The 18,846-nt window shown below is 42.9% G+C and overlaps 1 protein-coding gene across 1 annotated transcript; it reads left to right on the top strand.

Annotated features, from left to right (window-relative positions):
- The first annotated feature begins 101 nt into the window (after window positions 1-101).
- On the top strand, window positions 102-3,949 carry LOC116291344 (akirin-2). The gene is made up of 4 exons (XM_031698519.2): window positions 102-456; window positions 1,694-1,942; window positions 2,592-2,663; window positions 3,261-3,949. Exons 1-4 carry the CDS (start codon window positions 279-281, stop codon window positions 3,269-3,271), a joined length of 510 nt encoding a protein of 169 aa, XP_031554379.1. The 5' UTR covers window positions 102-278; the 3' UTR covers window positions 3,272-3,949.
- Window positions 3,950-18,846: the final 14,897 nt, after the last annotated feature.

Raw genomic sequence — 18,846 nt, 5'->3', positions numbered from 1 at the left:
TCAAAAAAAAATGCACCAAAACGAGGTTCCGGAAGTGGCTTGTAATCGCGCGCGTTGATTGGCTGACGGCAAGGACGATAAAAACATTACAAAATCTACCTACGAGAAGATAGACGCCATTTTGAGTTTTACAGAAGGAAATTGTCCTGTACTATCCAAACCATCCTGATAGAACCGCTAGCGTTTTACGTTATTGAACTGCAATTTACTTGAAAGAAAAGACTTATCTAGTGGCTCTTTATTCTATTTTCCTTTTAACTTGCCTTAACTACCAAAAAATGGCTTGTGCAACTTTGAAACGGTCATTTGAATTTGACCCATTACTCAGCCCACAACATCAACCTTCTCCTAAAAGACGGCGTTGTGTCCCGATGTCTACTTCCACATCGTGTCAGAGCCCAAGCCAGTCAAGTAAAGAGTCGCCTTTTACTGATGTTACTCCAAGAATTACACAAGGTATGTTTTTAAGGCTTTTGTTACTCTTGTGGGTAAACGGTCAGGCAAGGCTTTTGTTGCTTTGAAATCTCTTCGTGGTCTTAATCAGTTTTTTAAAGTATTCTTTTCATTTGGATTTGAAATCTCGTGCTTAAGAGTGTTTTCTTCGATATGATAACCGCTTATGTTTCATCTTAGGTTCGGTTTTCAGTACAACTCCTTTTTGTGGTCGAGTTTTAAATTAATATAAACAATCTATTGCGAGGTTTCTCCCTTTAGAGAGTTAATTAACATTTAAGAGATTATCAAATCTAAGGCAGTAGTATGCTTGTTTGATTCTAGGATTGCAAATGTGTTGGTTTGTCAGTACAAACATTAGATTTTTTTGGATTTTGGTTTCTTTGAGAAATAAGTTATTCTCTCAATAATTGTTATTTAAAATTCTATATGAAAAGTAGATCAGGTTTAGCTATGACAAAATGGGTAACAATACACCTAGAACATTACTCATCTATATAAATCACTTGCTTTGTGGACCAGACTTTTTATTATTTTTAAGATTTTCACAGTTCTAGGAATTTATTACATATTTAAAAACATAAATATTTAGTAATTACCAAATGAAGTTGAGTAAAATATAATGAATTGATTGTGGGAAGCAAGCAATTTTATGCCAAAGGACGAGGCAAATAATTGCTTGTGAGACACTCAATATTTTGTGATAATTGAGTTCAATTGTATTATCATTGAAATTATTTTTTCCATTTTCTTTTTGCATTTTGGCTGTTTTTGCTGTCTGTTAATCATATGAGTCACAGGGAAGCAAGCTTTGTTGACAAATGCATTGTTACTGTGCAGGGTATTATTTCCAGCTAAACAGTTGGAATATAGGTAGTTATTTGCAGTTATCTCAGCCAATCAAAGCGATGGAAAAAATATGATAATAAAAGTAATTTACTTTTCTATCCCGTGTTAAATAAAGTATCACTCAGTGAATTTGGACTTGCCTGAATGCATTTCACAGTTTAAAAAACACATTTTCAATAGATTTATGTTAAGGAGGATTGATTTGTTAGCTTTACAAAAACCTGGGAATATTTTTGTTTCAACAAACACAAATGAAATAGTTGTTGACCAAAAATACTTAATAAAATGTAAATTGGCTAAAAAAAAAGGTAAATGTTAAAACTATGTGATGTTCATGATGCTGTGTTATTTAAAAGAATGTAAGAATAAGATGTATTCTTTACTTTAACAGAACAACTGTCTACAAATATTCATCTTGAGTGGAAACGATTACAGCGACGCAAGCATCTCAAGGCACCAACTTGCAACTCTGTTGAAGCAATGAATACAGTACTATCATCTCCTGGATCTTCACCCACAAGAAAAGATCAACCATTGTTTACATTAAAACAAGTTTCCCTTATTTGTGAAAGACTCCTAAAAGAAAGGGATACTCAGTTAAAAGAGCAATATGATAAAGTATTGAACACTAAACTATCAGGTATGTGCTCTATTAAACTCTGGTTGTTATATCCAACTAGATAAAACCCTAACATTAAGTTAGAATAATTTAGATATTGGTTTTTGAAGCAAGAAAAACCGGAGCATGACCCTTGAAGCAAGGGAGAGAACTATTCAAAAACTCTACTCTAATACAACATCAAACCCAGGAATCAAACCTGGTTCACATTGGGGAAAGGCTCCTGCCACCTGTTCTTCTCACTCTACACTCTTTTCACTTACTACATTTGTTTCACCTTTTGGGTGCTAGCTGTAGAATGGTAGAAATCGTGTTGGATTATGTTACGGTCACCAAGAAGTTCAGACTTTGTTCTAGGATATTCTATACAATTGAATTTAAGCAAATTATTCACTTTGTTTGTTTAGTTAGCTCTCTAAGTACAAGCAAATATTGAACACAATGCGACATGATTTAAACCATATGATGGCTAGCGCTCGAAAGGGGAATTTAGTATGTGAAACTAACATGTTCAATGAAAAACTATGTTGTAGTTTTCAATGTTGTTTTCTCACATTTCTTTGCCAAACAGGCTGTATGCAAAGTGATCGGTACATGTAATAACCTGTATATTAAAGGAATATAGTCAGGTCTAGAGTTAACTTTATTTGATAATCATTGATATCCACAGAGCAATATGATGCCTTTGTTAAATTCAACTATGACCAGGTTCAACGAAGATTTGAAAAAACAGCCCCAACATGTAAGTACCGTACAGATCTATGAAAGCCGCTAAGCAATTAATGCACTGTTTGTTCTCATTTTTTGAAACAACTAATGTAACAATAATAATGGATATACATATGGTTCATATCTTGAAGTTCATTAAAAGGAAAATAAATTAATAATCATAAGAACAAAGTTTTTAATGTAAAAACATTTCCAGACCCCTACCCAATAGCATTCATATTTTTCAGGTACCCCCTTCAATCGTTTAAAAAATCCTCCTTTTGTCCTTTCAAAGCCCCTCATCTTCCACTAAAAAAAATTGAGGGCCTCCCATTTTCTCTCCCCCCCCCCCCCCCCCTCCTCCTACTTAAATAATAACTGGTCCCATATGCATCTGTGGAGGGAAGGGGCTAAGGAATAATAGGAGAAGATCAAAGTAGTTTAAGCTGGCCGTTAAAACCCTGCAAACTCATTTACCAACAGAGTCGTTACTTTTTTTAGGCTTTAAAACAGTCTAGGCTTTAAAACAGTCTATCATGAAATTACCTGTAAATATTGTTGCGCTAAGGCAAGAGGAAGATGGCAGTTAAGCACTTTGTTGATTACTAACAGCCGCTTTTTGTCTTTTTAGATGTATCCTGAAAAAGATTGCAAGAGCTCTAAGTTTGATGTTGTAGCACACATGTTTACTTTTTATGGCTCCAATACATACTTGTGTTATTACTGGAAGTATGAACAATGTAATCGATAAATAACATGTACCACACCCACCTTCATGTACCTATTGTCCTACCAATTGTTGTTTGTGTCAATCCTCTTTTATGTACGTAACATATTATACAGTTTTACTCTTTTTGTTAGCAATCTTTATTGAATTTGTAAAAAAAAAATAATGTTAATTAAGTATATTGATGTAAGAGAGAAAAGACAATTTGATGGAGTGAAGTGTACGATTCCATATAACCTGTCTGTAGTTTTAGTAGCATGATAGAATAGGATTCTTTTTTCATACCTTGTTGCACAGGTTCAATTGAAATCCTAAACACTTAACAGAACAATGTAAATATAATACTTTTATTAAGATGCAAGAGATAGGAGTTTATTTCTGTTCCATGTTACCCTAATTTTACCTGGTTAAATAGTTTTCTATCTCAGCAAAAGTTGTCATGTATTCCTTAAATTGACTTGCTAAGAAACTAATTTGGCCTCATTCAATAGATGACAGTTTAGCCTTGTTTAAAAAATGTTTTTGCTCATATTGATCTAGCTGTAAAATTGAGAAAAAATCTGCGGTTATTAAAGTTTACAATGGATTAAAAAGATTGAGTTGTCTTTTTTTTCGTACAGAGGGTTCACATTTATTTTATTTAGCATTAGGGGAAAACAGTGCCAACTTTTTTGTTTCCTGTTGTTTCATGTTATTTAGTAGAGTGCAAACAATTTATCCGTGAAACACTGTTTACTCAATTGTTCAAAATAGACCTAGTGCTAAACAAAAGAAAACAATAGAATTAGCATAGAATAGTGTAAGTTAGTATTACTAATATTTCAAGGATACGCTCAATATTGAAGAATCGTTGGGTTCAGAACATAGAACATAGAAGCTGAGACCGAAATGGCACATGGGAAGTATGTTAATTAGATGCATATATATTGTGACCTGCGACCAGTGGCATCATCCACTGTCTACTAGTACGCGTTTGGCATTCTAAAACGACTGCATGGATGGCACAAATGAATATTTCCGATGTGCAGTTTCAGTCTCAGCTTTTATGTTCTATGTTTCTGAACCCAACAACAATTCTTCAATTGAGTGTATATTGTTTGCACTCTATAAAATGGGGCTACACAACGCTCGACTAACATGTTGATTTTTACGGAGGGAGGAACCTGGAGAAAAACCCTTGTGGCAAAGGAGAGAACAACACATTGAACAAACTCAATTCACATGTAGCGACCGCAGGGTTCGGAACAGTAACCAAGCCACTGAGTTGGGAGCGGTGAAAGACGACACATTAGCAGTGCCACCCATAGCAACTATTGATATATAACCATGTGTTTGTGAAACAATTACTGGAGTAATTTTAAAGTAGTATAGGGGATGGGGGTTCCAGCGCAACGACCACCGGAGGATTACCCGTCTAAAGTACCCCCCTCGATTCGTACCGCGATTACCCGCATCCCGTGTTTACGTAGTTAAATATGTTAGTCTATATATGGAGTGCGAAGATTGTAAAGAGTTTGTTTATGATTTCTGTGTAAAGTGCTTGAAACCCAAGTTTGTACCTACTAAGCCAAATAAGTATATTTGTTGTGGTAAGAAAATGCAAATAGAAGATGATACGTCAGCACAGTGTTACGAGTGTGGTAAGAATATTCGTAATGCCGTACCAAATGCTACCAAAGAGCAATATTACGCCAACGGAGGTCGTAAGAAAACACCTTATAAGAGAATAAAATACTTTAGGGACTGGATGAGTCATATCCAAGGTTATCGACCGGTATATTTAGACAACGAAGTAAAGAAGAAAATCATAGACCACTTAGAAGAGCCAACCCCACAAAGTCTACGGAAGACATTGAAAAAATTAAAACTAGGGAAATATTACAAAGGTATTCCCTATCTTTTGTCTGAAATTACCGGCGACTCTATTCCCGAGGTTTCTGATATGACAAGAGCCGAGTGGATGTTTTGTCGGCTGGATAAGGATATTCCTTATTACCCTGACGTAATTTACGAAATATTCCACGAAATCGACCCCAACCACCCCCTGTTAGAATGGATTCCGAGACGACTGACATCACGTAGCAACGCCAACATTCCTCTTCCTCATAGCAACCAGCGTTTTCCGAGCACACGATCAAAACCCGAGTACACGACCAAAACCCGAACCAAATATAAAAAGCTGAAGTAAGTTGGAAATGTAAACAACCTCGGCGAGAAACTAATCTGCATATGAACCAGACAGCCGGCGTTCGATATGTAAACGAAATCCCGTCACGCTCTTTTCAAAGCAGATGTTTACTGAGCAAGCTTTCTTTGAAGCTCTTCTTTTGCCTCCTGGTAGATCTTTTTGCGAGATTCCTCGGAAAGATCTTTTACGACTGTTTTTTTATTCCTTATGTCCGTCTTTAGTTTCTCGTATTTGTCTTCTTCGGCCAGAATAAGCGAGAATTCTACGTCATCTATCTTTCTGTCACGCAAAGCCTTTGAAACGAGGTCGGTAATAGTATTTGCTTTAGCCCTTGACAGAGCTATTGTAGTATCATGCTTGGATATTTTACCGGATAATTGCTTCATAATGCCCGTAGCAACAGCCGAAATAATACCACAGGCTGCCCCAACGCCGGCCAAAGGAACTCCAACAATTACTCCAGGTCCAGTAAGCGAAGTAGCAACGCCGGAGCCCGTTAACACAACGGATATGGACCCCAAAGTTATCGAAATCTTATGTAGAGTACTTCGGGCTCTGACGTACTTTTTTCGGACTTTTTCGTAGTGTTTTGCCTGCCCTTCCAAGTAAGCCAAGATTAAGTTCGCTTTATTCAGACGAAAGTTTTCGGCGTTTAGTTCGTTAGGTGTAGTATAGGGAATATCTGGGTACAACTTAGGTGCTGATGGTATAACATCCATTATATATACTAATGTACGACGCTTTTGGAAATAACGTAGAGGAGCAGCCACATCACGATAATCGAGATTACTGGAATTGGAGAGCATTTAGGAAGATGTTTCCGCATGCAGACCCTAGTAAGTTCGAAAGGAGACCCGATGGGATTTACTTCAACGGCTCCAGAATGTACAGCAATGAGGATTTGAAACCTACGCTGGTCGATCAGATAGACGATCAACTGAAGAATTCTGGTTATGTTGAACATAAGCCTAAGCCAACATATGTTGAACATAAGCCCGTGCAAGGTTGGTCAAAGGAATTATTGCTTGGTACCAGTACTTATCCGATACCCGCGGTTCCATTTGATGAACAACCAAGCTTGGATTTAACGTTGAACATGCGGATTTCTAACAAGCATTCCTTTCCGTTAAAGGTGCGGGATATCTTCAAAGACGTACCCATTGTTCATACCACCGCTAAGGAATCTCATGAATGGTTAAGTGGTCCTAACATGCGTTATTGGCCGCAGCAACTAAACTTTGCGGTTTGGTGTGCCACTAGCGGCTGTGGTGTGAGTGCGAACTTGATGAAGAATTCAATATTTATGTTTCATTTTCACTTCACGGTTAGGAGAATACTACATGAGATGGGCGTTACTGCATTGCCGGGAGATGCTGCGTTTTATCCTAGAGATAACAAATACGACGTTCCTGCTTACGACCGACTTTGTAAGGAGTTCGGTGTTGTAGGGAAGGATTTTAGATGCACCGCGGGTGCTAACAATGGTTTGGGGCACATTTGGGCTTATTGGGGGATTGGTGGACATGTGCTAAGCGATAAAGAAGTTCATGCGTTGAATCTACGATGGAACACTGGGTATCACAAAGAAACTCACGACAGTAGCACCTTCTTTGAACCAAATGCTAAGACCACTAAGGAAGTTAGAGACGGACCTCTGTTCAAAGACGAGGGTGGTAAGTATGCAGGGGCCAATCCACTGATTATTAAGATTACCAACGACGAGCAAACGAAGCAATATCTTAATTTCATACCTCCAGAAGGTAAAGGACTAACTAGAGCTGGTCTTGCTCGTTTGAATCGCAGCATAGAAGCTTATGTGTATTCCATTTTGGGGGCTCAGGTAAACACCCGATCCAGCATAGTGGGAAATACGGGCGCCGCAGAAGAAACGCGAACCGAAGCGTTGATTCTATTCGAAAGTTCAATTTTGGAGGGTGACATTAGCAAGGGCGTACAGCGTTACCAACTAGCTATACAAAATTCTAAGGCAAGGTTGGACTATGCAGTAGCCCCGGGTTGTTGGTTAATACCCAGTAATTTATCTATAAATACTGACTCTGTAGTAGGATACAACAATAAACTGCAGCGAGCTACTAAGGATATGAAGTTTGGGGTGAATGACGTGAACTCTGACACTCTTAGGAACATTCCTCACTTCGTAGAGAAGCCAAAAAAGTCACACGAAGCAAAGCTGCCCGTAGTTAAGAAACCATCAAAGAAGGTCCTGCCTACGATACCTGAGGAATATGACCATAACTTACTAAAAGCCGGCTTAACAGTTGCAAGCATTGGTCTGAGTTATTATATATGGCGATGAACAACCCTTACGTAGCTGGAGTAGATTGTGTCTATACGACTTACACAGGCGAGAAAAAATACACCCAAGCATCTTGGGTTGATGTCACGGGCATGTCCGTGGATCTGAACTACTCAGGAAAGAAATTGATCCTTTGTAGTATTTGCATTGGCACGAGTAGTCACGCCAACGTGGGCTTTAGGTTCCTGGATGACAATGGAGCATTACAGCCTATGCGTACGAAAACGAACAACAGGGAGCCTACGCATTTTTCCGTAGAGCCGCCAGCGAATAGCCTTGAAAATCATTCCGTTTGGACTTTTCACATGGTTGCCGATTGCCACGGGAAGGTAAAGCTGCAGATAAGAGTAGACGATACGGGAAAGGTTACGGTAAATAGCATAGAGGATCAAAGAGATTACGTTTATAATCACAAGAGCATTAGCACTCTTACGGTGGTTAGCCTTTAAATATATGAATAACCCACATGTAAAGGAAGATTGGTTCCTTCATTACTTGGAGGAGAAGGACTACGTAAATGATGAATGGTTTGACACCGAATTGTGGGTAAAGGTTGGAGGTCTGGGATTAATCATGTGTACTATTAGTATTTCAACGGGGTGGTCATGTAATGTTGGGTTTAGGATCGTTGATGAGAGTAACCGACCATTACAGCCTTACAGAAAAAAAGACAACAATAGGAACCCAGTTCATTTCTCATTTGAACCCTATCCAACAAGCGCAGAAGACTTAACGCCGGTAACTTTTCACATGATAGCCAATTGCCAATATGCGAAGTTACAGATTCGCCCCAGTGATAAGATGACGTCGGGCGCCGATGCCGGTAAGCTGGGTCGCGTTCAGATAAATGCCGCCCCGTCAAAAAATCCTCCGACTGATGCTATTTGGAATCATAAGCCCATTAGCACCATGAGTGTGCTGCCGCTAATACCGAATTATCAAGGCGGTGCGAATACTGTCTTTACTTATCCCCAGTCGAGAACACCTCGGGCGCCTGACGACGATAAGCCACCAGTAATACACAAGGATAAGATCAACCCCTCATCTTCTTCAGGAGTACCACTCCAATAGCGACGACCAAGATCCAAATGTTGTTGCCCACGAACTTCAACAGTTCGCCGCCGGCCCTAAGTGCCAAGGAAACAACCGAACCCAGCAGCCCAGGAAGACCGGCTGCCATCTTTTTTCCCAAGTCCGTCAGCCCATTGCCTAATTTCTTTACGCCCGCGCCTGTAGCCTTAAGCGCGGATAGGATAACTCCTACTACGGTGCTAATAGCGACCGCAAATGCCAGCGGAACGCCATACTTCAAAAGGGCTCTTTTTACCTTTTCCTTAGTAGTAAGCCCCAGCTCCTTTTCCAGGTTGTCCCTTTGCGCCTGTAATTCCGCAAGGCGCACCTGAAGGGTTTCTACTTCCTTTTGAGCTGCTTCCCTTTCCTCTTCGGGACGAGTCTGGTCGTTGATTATTTCCTGCTGCCGCTCTATTTGCCCCTCCAGGTCTTCGATGGCCTGATCTCTTTGCCGGATTTGCTCCTCTTTAGTGTTGATTTCGGCAACCAACTGCCGCCGTTCCTCCAAAGAGCCGGTTATGGTGATATGCAAGTTTTTAGCTTCTTCCTTGCTCATATCCAGGTCTTTTAGAGCAAGATCGAAGGCGTGTCGGGCTTGGTCTCTTTCGTCTAAAGCCGTTTCAGCTTCTCGCTTGAATTGCAGTATGACTTCGTTCTTGCCCTTGATTTCTTTCTTTTGAGCATCGGTTAGCTGCCGCATTTGTTTTTCGTAATTTGCTTCCTTTTCTTTCAACGTTTCTTGTAGTTCCTCGGCGTGTTTTTCTAGTGCGACCCTTTCATTCAGGGCTCCCAACCTTTCTAACGCACTTCTGGTAGCTAGTTGAAAGCCTCTTAATCTTGCCACGTTAACCTTGACCGAGCCATTTTCGTCGAAGAGGATTTGTGGTTTGGTCCAGCGGTTTTTGTCGGGATATCTCATGTCTTGGACGCTTATGAGGACTTTGTTTCCGCGTTCTGTGAGCCTTACGTCGTCGGCCTCGAAGTGGGACTAGCGCATTCGTAGCTCTTGCGTTGCCCACTCTACGGTTTCCCGCGCGGTTGCTCCCTGCTCACCCATGTTTCGAAGTTCTATGTACTCGGGGGCGGACTTACCTGGGTTTTTTTCGTGCCACATGCGATTTAAGGAGGCTTTGAATCTTTTCCACCCGCTACCATATTTATTTTTTAGGGCCATGTCGTAGATTAGGGGGTCGGTTTCCGCGCCTTTAGTCCATGCGTCGAATTCGTCATCGTTAATGTCTACTTGACCTTCTTCGGTAAGGGGATCAAAATCCGTTCCTTCTACTTCCATTATATATGATAAGCTCAAAGTTAAATCCCAACGTATTACCTAAGCAGGTTGGCGGGCTGAAAGCAGAACGCACCTTTCACCGGGTTACATTCACACCTTCTAGCGCAAAGCCGGGGGAGACGCTGTATGTAGGCGTACCCCGCCTAACAGATAACCTAGTGTTGGTTCCTGGCACCCTGGCGCTAAGGTTTGACCTAGCAATACAACCAAGCACCAAGGACAAGCGCTATGCCGTCAATAACGTGGGTAGGAACCTCGTCTCTAAGATGAGAATCAAGTTCGCAGGGGAATCCCTCTTGGATTTGAATAGGTACGATTTGTACACCACGTATAAGGATCTGTGGCTAACAGCCTTCGGCCGTGCACAAAAGATAGAGCAGGGAATTGGAAGCGTTATCCTTCGTAAGCTTCGCAGCGATACTAACCCCGCGCCTACAGACTCCAGCGGAGCAACCGCAGTAGCAGACGCAACGAGGGTAAAGACCGCCTATGGTAGCAAGTACGTTATCCCTTTGGACTTTGAAGTGATTACGAATCATGGCGTGTATTACCCCAGACAGTTATCCGAGTTGCAGTTTGAAGTAACCTTGGCGGACACTACGAACGTCATTGGAGGCATGGACAGCGCAATCAGTGGAGCCGTGGATCCTTATTCTATCACTAATCTAGAATTACAGTACGAGACCGTGTACAGTGAAGATTTAGCACGCAGCGCCGGCATGGAATACAGCGCCGGGAAGGCATTCCTTTACGACCACGTAGTGATGTATAAGACATTTAGCTTCCTGGATAAGACGGATGAGGTCATCAACCAAAGTATTAACCTCCCCCGAAGAAGTCTCACAGGGCTAATGCTGGTGTTTGCCAAACCCTACGAGGCCGGCAAGCGCGACTCCGAAGCCTTTCACAACCCCAACATTACTAATGTGGGGGTCAACATAAACGGCGTTCCCAACAAAGTTTACTCCCAGGGAATAAAACCCGCAGACGCGTACAGAGAGGCCATGCGCAAGTTTGGCGACCAGATATCTCCCGAGGAATTCTTTAAGGACAAGTATGCGTTATGGATTGACATGCGCACCATTAACGACGAAGACCTACATGGTCAGGGTTTACGTCTAGTAAATACGCAGGATGGCATAACATTGGAGATTAAACGCACCAAGAATACTTCCGCGGGCGACGGCGACAAAATAAACTGCTACGTCTTCGTCGTGTCTGACGCGCAACTGAGCGTAGAAATGAATCAGCTAAAGAGCGTTGCCTATTGATAAAAAAAATATCCCTTACGTATAATATGCTTCGCGTATTCGAAAACAACGAAACCAAACTGCAATGCATAGTGCAAGGCGATAAACTTTATTTCAAAGCAAAGGAGGTTGCGCTGGCGTTAGAATATGAAAACACCAGGAAGGCGATTAGAGATCACGTTTCTGAAAAGTACCAGAAAAGGTGGGAAGATCTAAAAGGGGGAACGAATCGTTCCTCACAACCAAATGCCGTGTTTATCTCCGAACCTGGTTTGTACGAACTGATATTTAGCTCTAAGCTACCTAAAGCCGTGGAGTTTCGTGATTGGGTGTTTGAAGAGGTGCTGCCTACGCTAAGGAAAACGGGTAAGTATGAGATAGAAAGGCGGTTTGATAGTCCTAACAAGTTAGTCTTCAAAATGGAAAATGAGTTTGACCTGCATAAGAAAGTCGTGGACTACATACGCCGCTTCTACCCACAGATGCTCATAGCACCCGGCTTAGGGGAATTGCAGGATTCTGACAGCAAACGCATAAAATGCTGGCAGAAGGGTTATCAAAGGGGTCAACCCGACCTCTTAATACTGAACGCGCATTTAAGGTATGAAGGGCTTTGCATCGAATTGAAGACGCCGAAAGGAAATGGCATACTCTCCGCAGACCAACGCAAGATAATTTCGCAGTATGACGCGAATGGTTACCTGACCATGGTTAGCAACGATTATGACGTCATCTGTCGTGCCCTTAGCAACTACGCGGAAGGCATCCGTATTCCCTGTCGGTGGTGCTGCAAACGCTTCAAGACTACGGAGACAAGGGCAACGCATTTAAGAATATTTCATAGATATAATGATCGTCAACCAAATACACTGGCGTGACCTGATTTGCGGTAAAGCATATGAAATAAAAAATTACGTCGTCTTCGAAGACATCGACCGCTTACGGTTAGTCCTCACAGACTTAGAAGGTAAGGAATATTCCCTTTGGGCGCCGGATTGCGTGCGGTACGTAATTCAGGGTGAGGAATTCACCCACTTACGCAGCTATGGTAAGGTAAATGGTCGATGGAAGTTTGACATTGAAAGAAGAGTCACTCCATCTCCTCTTTGTAGTTAAGCGCCCGCTGCGCTTTAGGATCCGCGGAGCACCAATGGGATCCTTCGGAGAATACCCTGTCGCAATGAAGGCAGGTGTATTTTTTACGTGTTTTGGGAGTCGTAATGCAGTCGGCAGGTAGTTCGCAAGTAATACAGTCCATATATTGAAAGGGTAATTAGAATGCCTCCCAGAAAGGCAGCTGCGTAGGCTAGCATATACCCTTAAAAGGGTTCTTATCTTTATTGTTAACATTCTACGGGGGATATCGCATGAAGTCCTTAACGGACTCCTTAGCCCACGCCGCCATCGTCACCAGCGCGCCAAACCGTTCTGCGCGCTTCAGGCCGCACATTTCATCGTACAACTCCTGCACGCGCTCTTTCCTCCCTTTGCATTTCTATGGTGTCTTTTTTATCCTTTGCGTCGGCTACAATTCTTTGCACTGCTTCCACTGGCTCCATCTATATATGAACCCAGATCACATGCCTTGTAACGCTCTGATAGTAGGGCCCACCGGCTGCGGAAAGACCCAGTTCATCGTGGAGCAGCTATTAGGGCCCTTTAGATACCGCTTTGACTATATCGTGCTATTATGCCCCACCTACGTGAATGACCGCACCTGGACGGGTATAGGAGTGAAAGACGACGACTTCTTTGTAGATATCTTAGACCCTAACGAGTTATCTGGACATCTTAAGTTTTGGCACAAACAATTCCCTAAAGATGCGCAAACCTTGCTCAACTGGATGACATCGCCTGCGGGGACGACGTAAAAAGACGCACCTCCGAATTAGTGAAGCTCGCTTTCAGCGGCAGACACGACAATATCAGCGTTTGGTTGCTCTCGCAGCAGCTTACCAGTGTCTCTAAACCCTTCAGGGAAAACATAGGCTCTCTCGTAGTATTTTATACGCCCAGTAAGTCTGACCTGGAAACCATCTTAAGCGACTACGGTGGTGAGATATCCAAGGAACAGTTGCACGAATACATGCGGCATCTAAAGACGCATGAGCACTCCAAAATGATCTTCTCTTTGAGGTTTCCCTACACGGTTGGAATCTATGCTTCCTAATGTATATGGACATTGAGCAGCTCTTAGATGAAGTCCCTACACAGTTAGATGAAAGTAACCTCAAGGAACAACTTAACATCCTTGTATCTTCGGGAAAGTGTAAAGAAATGATAGGCAAGGAACTTACCCATGAGCAGGTTAATAAGTTGTCAGAAGAGGATGTTAAGTTGTTCCATAAAAGGTACGAGGTCGCCCTTGCAAGTAAGACCACGGACGCCGTAGCAGACTCCGCTATCCGACTTGCCACCAAGCTCCTCGGACTTGCGCTGCCCATAGACGACGTGGAGCAACTGCGGAAGGACATTAGCGAGGACTATGTCATATCCCAAGAACTTAAGATAACCTGCGGGTGGTTGTCGTTAAAGTGTGGTAAGTTAATGGCAGTCGCCTCTGCGGCACTTCACGTAGCTCAGCATGTCAACTTGAAGGAACTTACGACGTCTTGGAAGGACTTCAAGAAGGACAGAGAAGTCGAAAAGGTGTTTAAGGCAGCACTTGCTGAGGTACCTGATCAAGTACCTGCAAGTGACTTATCAAGTACTTAGTCAAGTAATTCGCGGGAATTACCCAGGTCGCCACAAGTACCTAGTTAAGTCATCATTAAGTACTTAGTCAAGTCGTTTAAGTTACTTATTAAGTCCTTCAAGCCTTAGATATAAATGAGTGAACCAGAATCGAAGTCAGAGCAGAAGATTACCAAGGTTAAGTCTCCAGGCAGAGTTGCCGCGGGAAAGAAGCTCGCAGAGATGAATAAAAAGAACAAAGCAAAGAAAGAAGAAAAGGTGAAGGAAAAAGAAGAGGAATCCTTTATTAATCCTGGGTACGTCATCGGCGCGATAGGAATTGCTATAGCAGCAGGCAGCCTTTACTTACAATGGCGGGCTACGAAAAAGGTAGAACCACCAACATATCACACACCTGTGGAACCAGCTGTTAGAAAAAGTAAAATCCCTGAAATGGAGTAATAACCTTCTCGCTTTGTAATATAATGTCAACCGCGTTGTTGAAAACTGTTGAAGAAGCAGCTATCATTACTTCCATCGTTGCGGGTATTGGTTGGGTAGGTAAGAAAGTGCTCAAAGAAGACTTTACTGAAGACCCAAGCAAGAGCTTCGCTAATTTTGCTAAGATGACCGCTGCCGTAGGCGGGGCTATCATGGTAAAGGATTACCTACGGAAGGAAAAGTACCTCCCTACGGTGTAATATATATGGCTAGCGTGGTCGCAGGTGGAGTTATTGCAGCTTTAGCATTCACTGGAGCTAATTATGGTGGTCAATATTTGGATAGATTAGTTAGAGGCGACAAAAGCGGAGATTTGGCCGCCGAAAGGAAAAGGCATGATTTAGCGCTGGAGAAATATCAGCGGGACGTGGCAGCTTGGAACGAAAAAAGACAAGCTTACAGGGATTGGTTGGACAAGAACTACCAAGACAAAAGGCAGGCAGACAAGAACTTTGAAAACACAGACTACGCCTTCAAACTTTATGCGCAAGCACACCCCGACTTTAGGTTAAGAAAGCCTCAGTTCAAGAATTACTACCAGCCTTCTAAGAAACAAAAAGATAGTGAGTTGGTCTTCGTAGGAGTCGCAGGGCTGGCGGGAGGCGTAGCTTTGGCGTATCTGCTCTGAGCTGCGCTCAGATCACTAGAAGGGGACTTGTCCCCTGTAATATATGATCGTCTTTTTGGAAAGCGACAAGAATAACTTTACTACTTATCTGAATCCCCCCATCAAAGCCTGTAAGGTTCGGTTGGTTAGTTGCTCTTTGTACAATTCTTGGTATAATTTAATTAATGGCTTTGTCATCGAAACTTCCGGCACCAAACCAAAAATACCAGATTCCCATTACACCCCTATAACACTGGCTAAGGAGCTAGCAAAGCATGGATATACTCTTACCACAGGATTACCCCATGAAATGAAATTCAAGAAAAATAGTGGGAGTGCCAATCTAAAAGACAGTTCATTGGTAGAACTCCTGGGCCTTACTAGTACCACGATAAATAGCGGCAGTACATATGACGTAAAATGGAAAGTCGCATCCTCTTACGAAGTCTATTGCGATTTAGTCCATAGTTACAACAATGGAGAAAAGTCTTCTCTTATGTCCAAGTTTCTACCCAAAGGTAATCCATTTGACCTGGTAGAATACACTCCCATTTCTTTGAGCTATGACTTGTCTCATTTGGTAGAAAGCATAAACATCACCATTAAAGTGAACGGAAAGACGGTGGATTTTAACGGACGCAAGATCAATCTTGTTTTGGAATTCATATAATGGGCCGCGTAGAGGACAAACTCAAAAGGATTTACTATGGGCCTGAGGGCTATTGGAAAGGAGCGTCAGCCATCAAGAAACTCGCGACCGCGGCCAGGGTATCAGAAGAAACGGCTAAGAACTGGCTAAGAAAACAAACCCTCTGGCAGGTCTATCTTCCCGTGCCCAAGTACATTCCCAGGCCCAGCTTTACCGTAAATGCCTCCAATGAAGTTCATCAGGCGGATTTGCTTTTCTTGCCGCACGATAAGGTGAGAAGAAAGACCTATAGGTACGCTTTGACCGTAGTTGATATCGCAAGCAGATACAAGGACGCCGAACCCATAACCAGCAAGGATTCTGGGGAAGTCGCAGAAGCCCTAGGTAGGATTTATAAGCGCGTCTTGAAATGGCCTACGCTGCTGCAAGTGGATGCGGGGACAGAGTTCATGGGCGTGGTTACCAAGACCCTGAAAGACCACAGCACTAAGATTAGGAGAGCCGAAGCTGAGTACCACAGGGGTCAGAGCATCGTCGAAAGATTCAACAAGACCCTGGCCGAGCGTCTCTTTGGGTACCAGTATTGGAAAGAGCTGGAAGATCCCTCCAAACGCAACAGGGAATGGACCCAGAGGCTCCCCCAGGTCGTCGCGGCTTTGAACAACGAGGCGGCCAGGGCTACGGGGATAAAACCCAAGGATGCCATAAAAAAGAAACACGTGGAACACAAGTCCTTCGTCAGAAGTTCGAGGGTGGTCTTCCCCCAGGAAAAGAAATTAGGCGATGTCACGGTTCGATATCTCTATGAGCCGGGTGAATTAGAAGGAGGATCCAAAAGAGCTACGGATCCTAATTGGTCTTTGGAAACTTACCAGATCCGAAGTGCGATAGCTAAGAAGGGTCAACCCATCTTGTATTATCTTTATGATGGTCCCACTCGTGGGTTCGTCAAAGAAGAACTGCTTATCGTGTGATGTCCGAATGCTATCGTATGGATACCATCATCACACATCCACCTCTTACCATCAAATGCAGACAGTGACACCTTCTCCTGTGTAACGTTGTGTATTTGATGTCCGTAGCTGCGCAGGCTGTTCATTTTATGTCGCTGTTCCTTACGCGTACGCAGGACCTTTAAGTAGGAATCGTGGGTTATGTCCTTCTTAACCACGTATTTTTTTACGCCTTTAGCTTTCTTTTCTACACCGTCCAGCTTTAGCACGCTGTACATCTTGGGTTTCAGGCCCACGTATTCCACGATGGGTTTTCCTTTCATCTCATCCTTCATTTTCCCGATTACTTTCTTGTTTTTAGGGGAGTAAAGAAAATGGTCGCGTGGGTAATCGCTGGTGTCGTATTCATCGATGTCGGGAACACAGTCTTCGTAAATGTCTTCCGTCTGCACCTCTAGTATCAAGGAATCGGTGTCGGTGTATAAGAGGCGGCACTTATCACCGTATTTCGGTTTTAGCTTGTCGTAGTAAAACTCATACATGAGCAGCTTTGATAGGTCTAACACTGTAAACCCCGTGTATACGGGTTTATTCAGGAATAGATTCGCTTTCTTCATGTGAATCACGTAGAAGTTTAACATTTCTACGTATCTAACGAATCCAGGCTGTGACACGTATGCTTCTGCTTCCTCTCTGGTGCTGGCTATCTTTATGCTTACGCGCTTGCGGATGTTCTCCATTGTCTTACCAAATACGTTATTGTTCATTAGTTTAAACAGGTTCTTTTCGAAGTCATTCTTTGCCTGCGTACGCTTTTGTGTGTTAATGTCAATATAGGAGCGCATCCATGGTTCCTGCGTGAACTTCAAAACGCGGTGAATCTTCTTCACGCGTAAGCCGTGGCGCACATAGAACTGCAGGTTGCGGTAATGCACCACGTACTTTCGCTTGTCCATCAGGTTCATAGTTAGCTTCCTGTAGGGTTTGTAGCCAGGACACATTTCCCTCTGCAGCGGACTCAGCTGCTTAAATGGTATTTCTATTGCTTCTGGTGCTAATGGGAACTCATTGTGTGCGTCGTGCAAGTGCTCTGGGTATTCCAGGTCCACCTCCAGCACGTAACCTTTGTCGTCTTCTTTACCTACATTTAGGTAAAACTCTATGGGCTTTATGTTGTCCCATTCGAAGTCGCGTACAGGTAAGTACTGTGACATTGCCCAACCGTAGAGGTTGTTTGCGTCTAAGTAGAAGATGTATGTGGTTGGCTTCTCCGGGTCGTACTCCACCGTGGGATTGTTCGCTTTTGCGTATCGTCTGCTGGGTCCGCAAACACCGCCGCGGATACCGTCTTCCATAAAGCGGTACATGTCGTATTCCGTTAGGAGATCCAGTTGCGCGTTTGTCTTCTTTAGAAGCGCACTCCAACTAAGCCCAGGAGCCGTGTAGAAGTTCGCTGGATCCAACCCGTAGTATTCCATTGCCATCTTTCGAAAGCTTTGGAAAACATCTGCGAGCAGCACTACGTCTGAACGTAGGTAGATGTCGTGGTATTCTCCCATATTCTCACAGGAGTACTTTTCCCACACATCTAACGCATGCTGGTACTCCTCGTCCTTTATACCAGACTCGTTTAGGGTGCTGTAGAATCTCTCTTTGGGTGGTAGGGGTTCTTCGAATCGCTCCCAGGAGTCCATGTATTCGTATGGGTACACTCCTTTCCTTTCCGCGCCGTATTGGCTGGAAATGGGGAACTCCGTGTTGTATTTAACCAAGTTTGCTAAGGAGTCCGCCATGAACTGCTGCGAGTCTAAGAACTTCAGCTTGCCTACGGTTACGGACATGTACCTTTCTTTGTTGTTGGGTATGCACTTTACTTCGGAGCCGTCTGTTCCTTGTAAGAGTAAGTGACTGTCGTAACCCCTTAAATTGTGAAAGAATACGGGTATTTCCATTTCTGGATCTACTTTGAAGTTTATATTACATTTCCAAT

Source organism: Actinia tenebrosa, unplaced genomic scaffold, assembly GCF_029948245.1.
Source record: "Actinia tenebrosa isolate PJP-AT-01 unplaced genomic scaffold, QUT_ActTen_1.0 PGA_scaffold5__44_contigs__length_20552954, whole genome shotgun sequence".
NCBI classification, from domain to species: domain Eukaryota; kingdom Metazoa; phylum Cnidaria; class Anthozoa; order Actiniaria; family Actiniidae; genus Actinia; species Actinia tenebrosa.
The sequence above is the reverse complement of the archived record's forward strand: the minus strand, read 5'-3'. Positions and strand labels throughout refer to the sequence as shown.

What these genes read in the sequence shown, in the direction of transcription:
- LOC116291344 (XM_031698519.2), top strand. Translation starts at nt 279, where the DNA reads ATGGCTTGTGCAACTTTGAAACGGTCATTTGAATTTGACCCATTACTC. An exon ending in TACTCCAAGAATTACACAAG is followed by an intron (nt 457 to 1,693) that starts GTATGTTTTTAA and finishes TTACTTTAACAG; the next exon opens with AACAACTGTCTACAAATATT. An exon ending in ATTGAACACTAAACTATCAG is followed by an intron (nt 1,943 to 2,591) that starts GTATGTGCTCTA and finishes TGATATCCACAG; the next exon opens with AGCAATATGATGCCTTTGTT.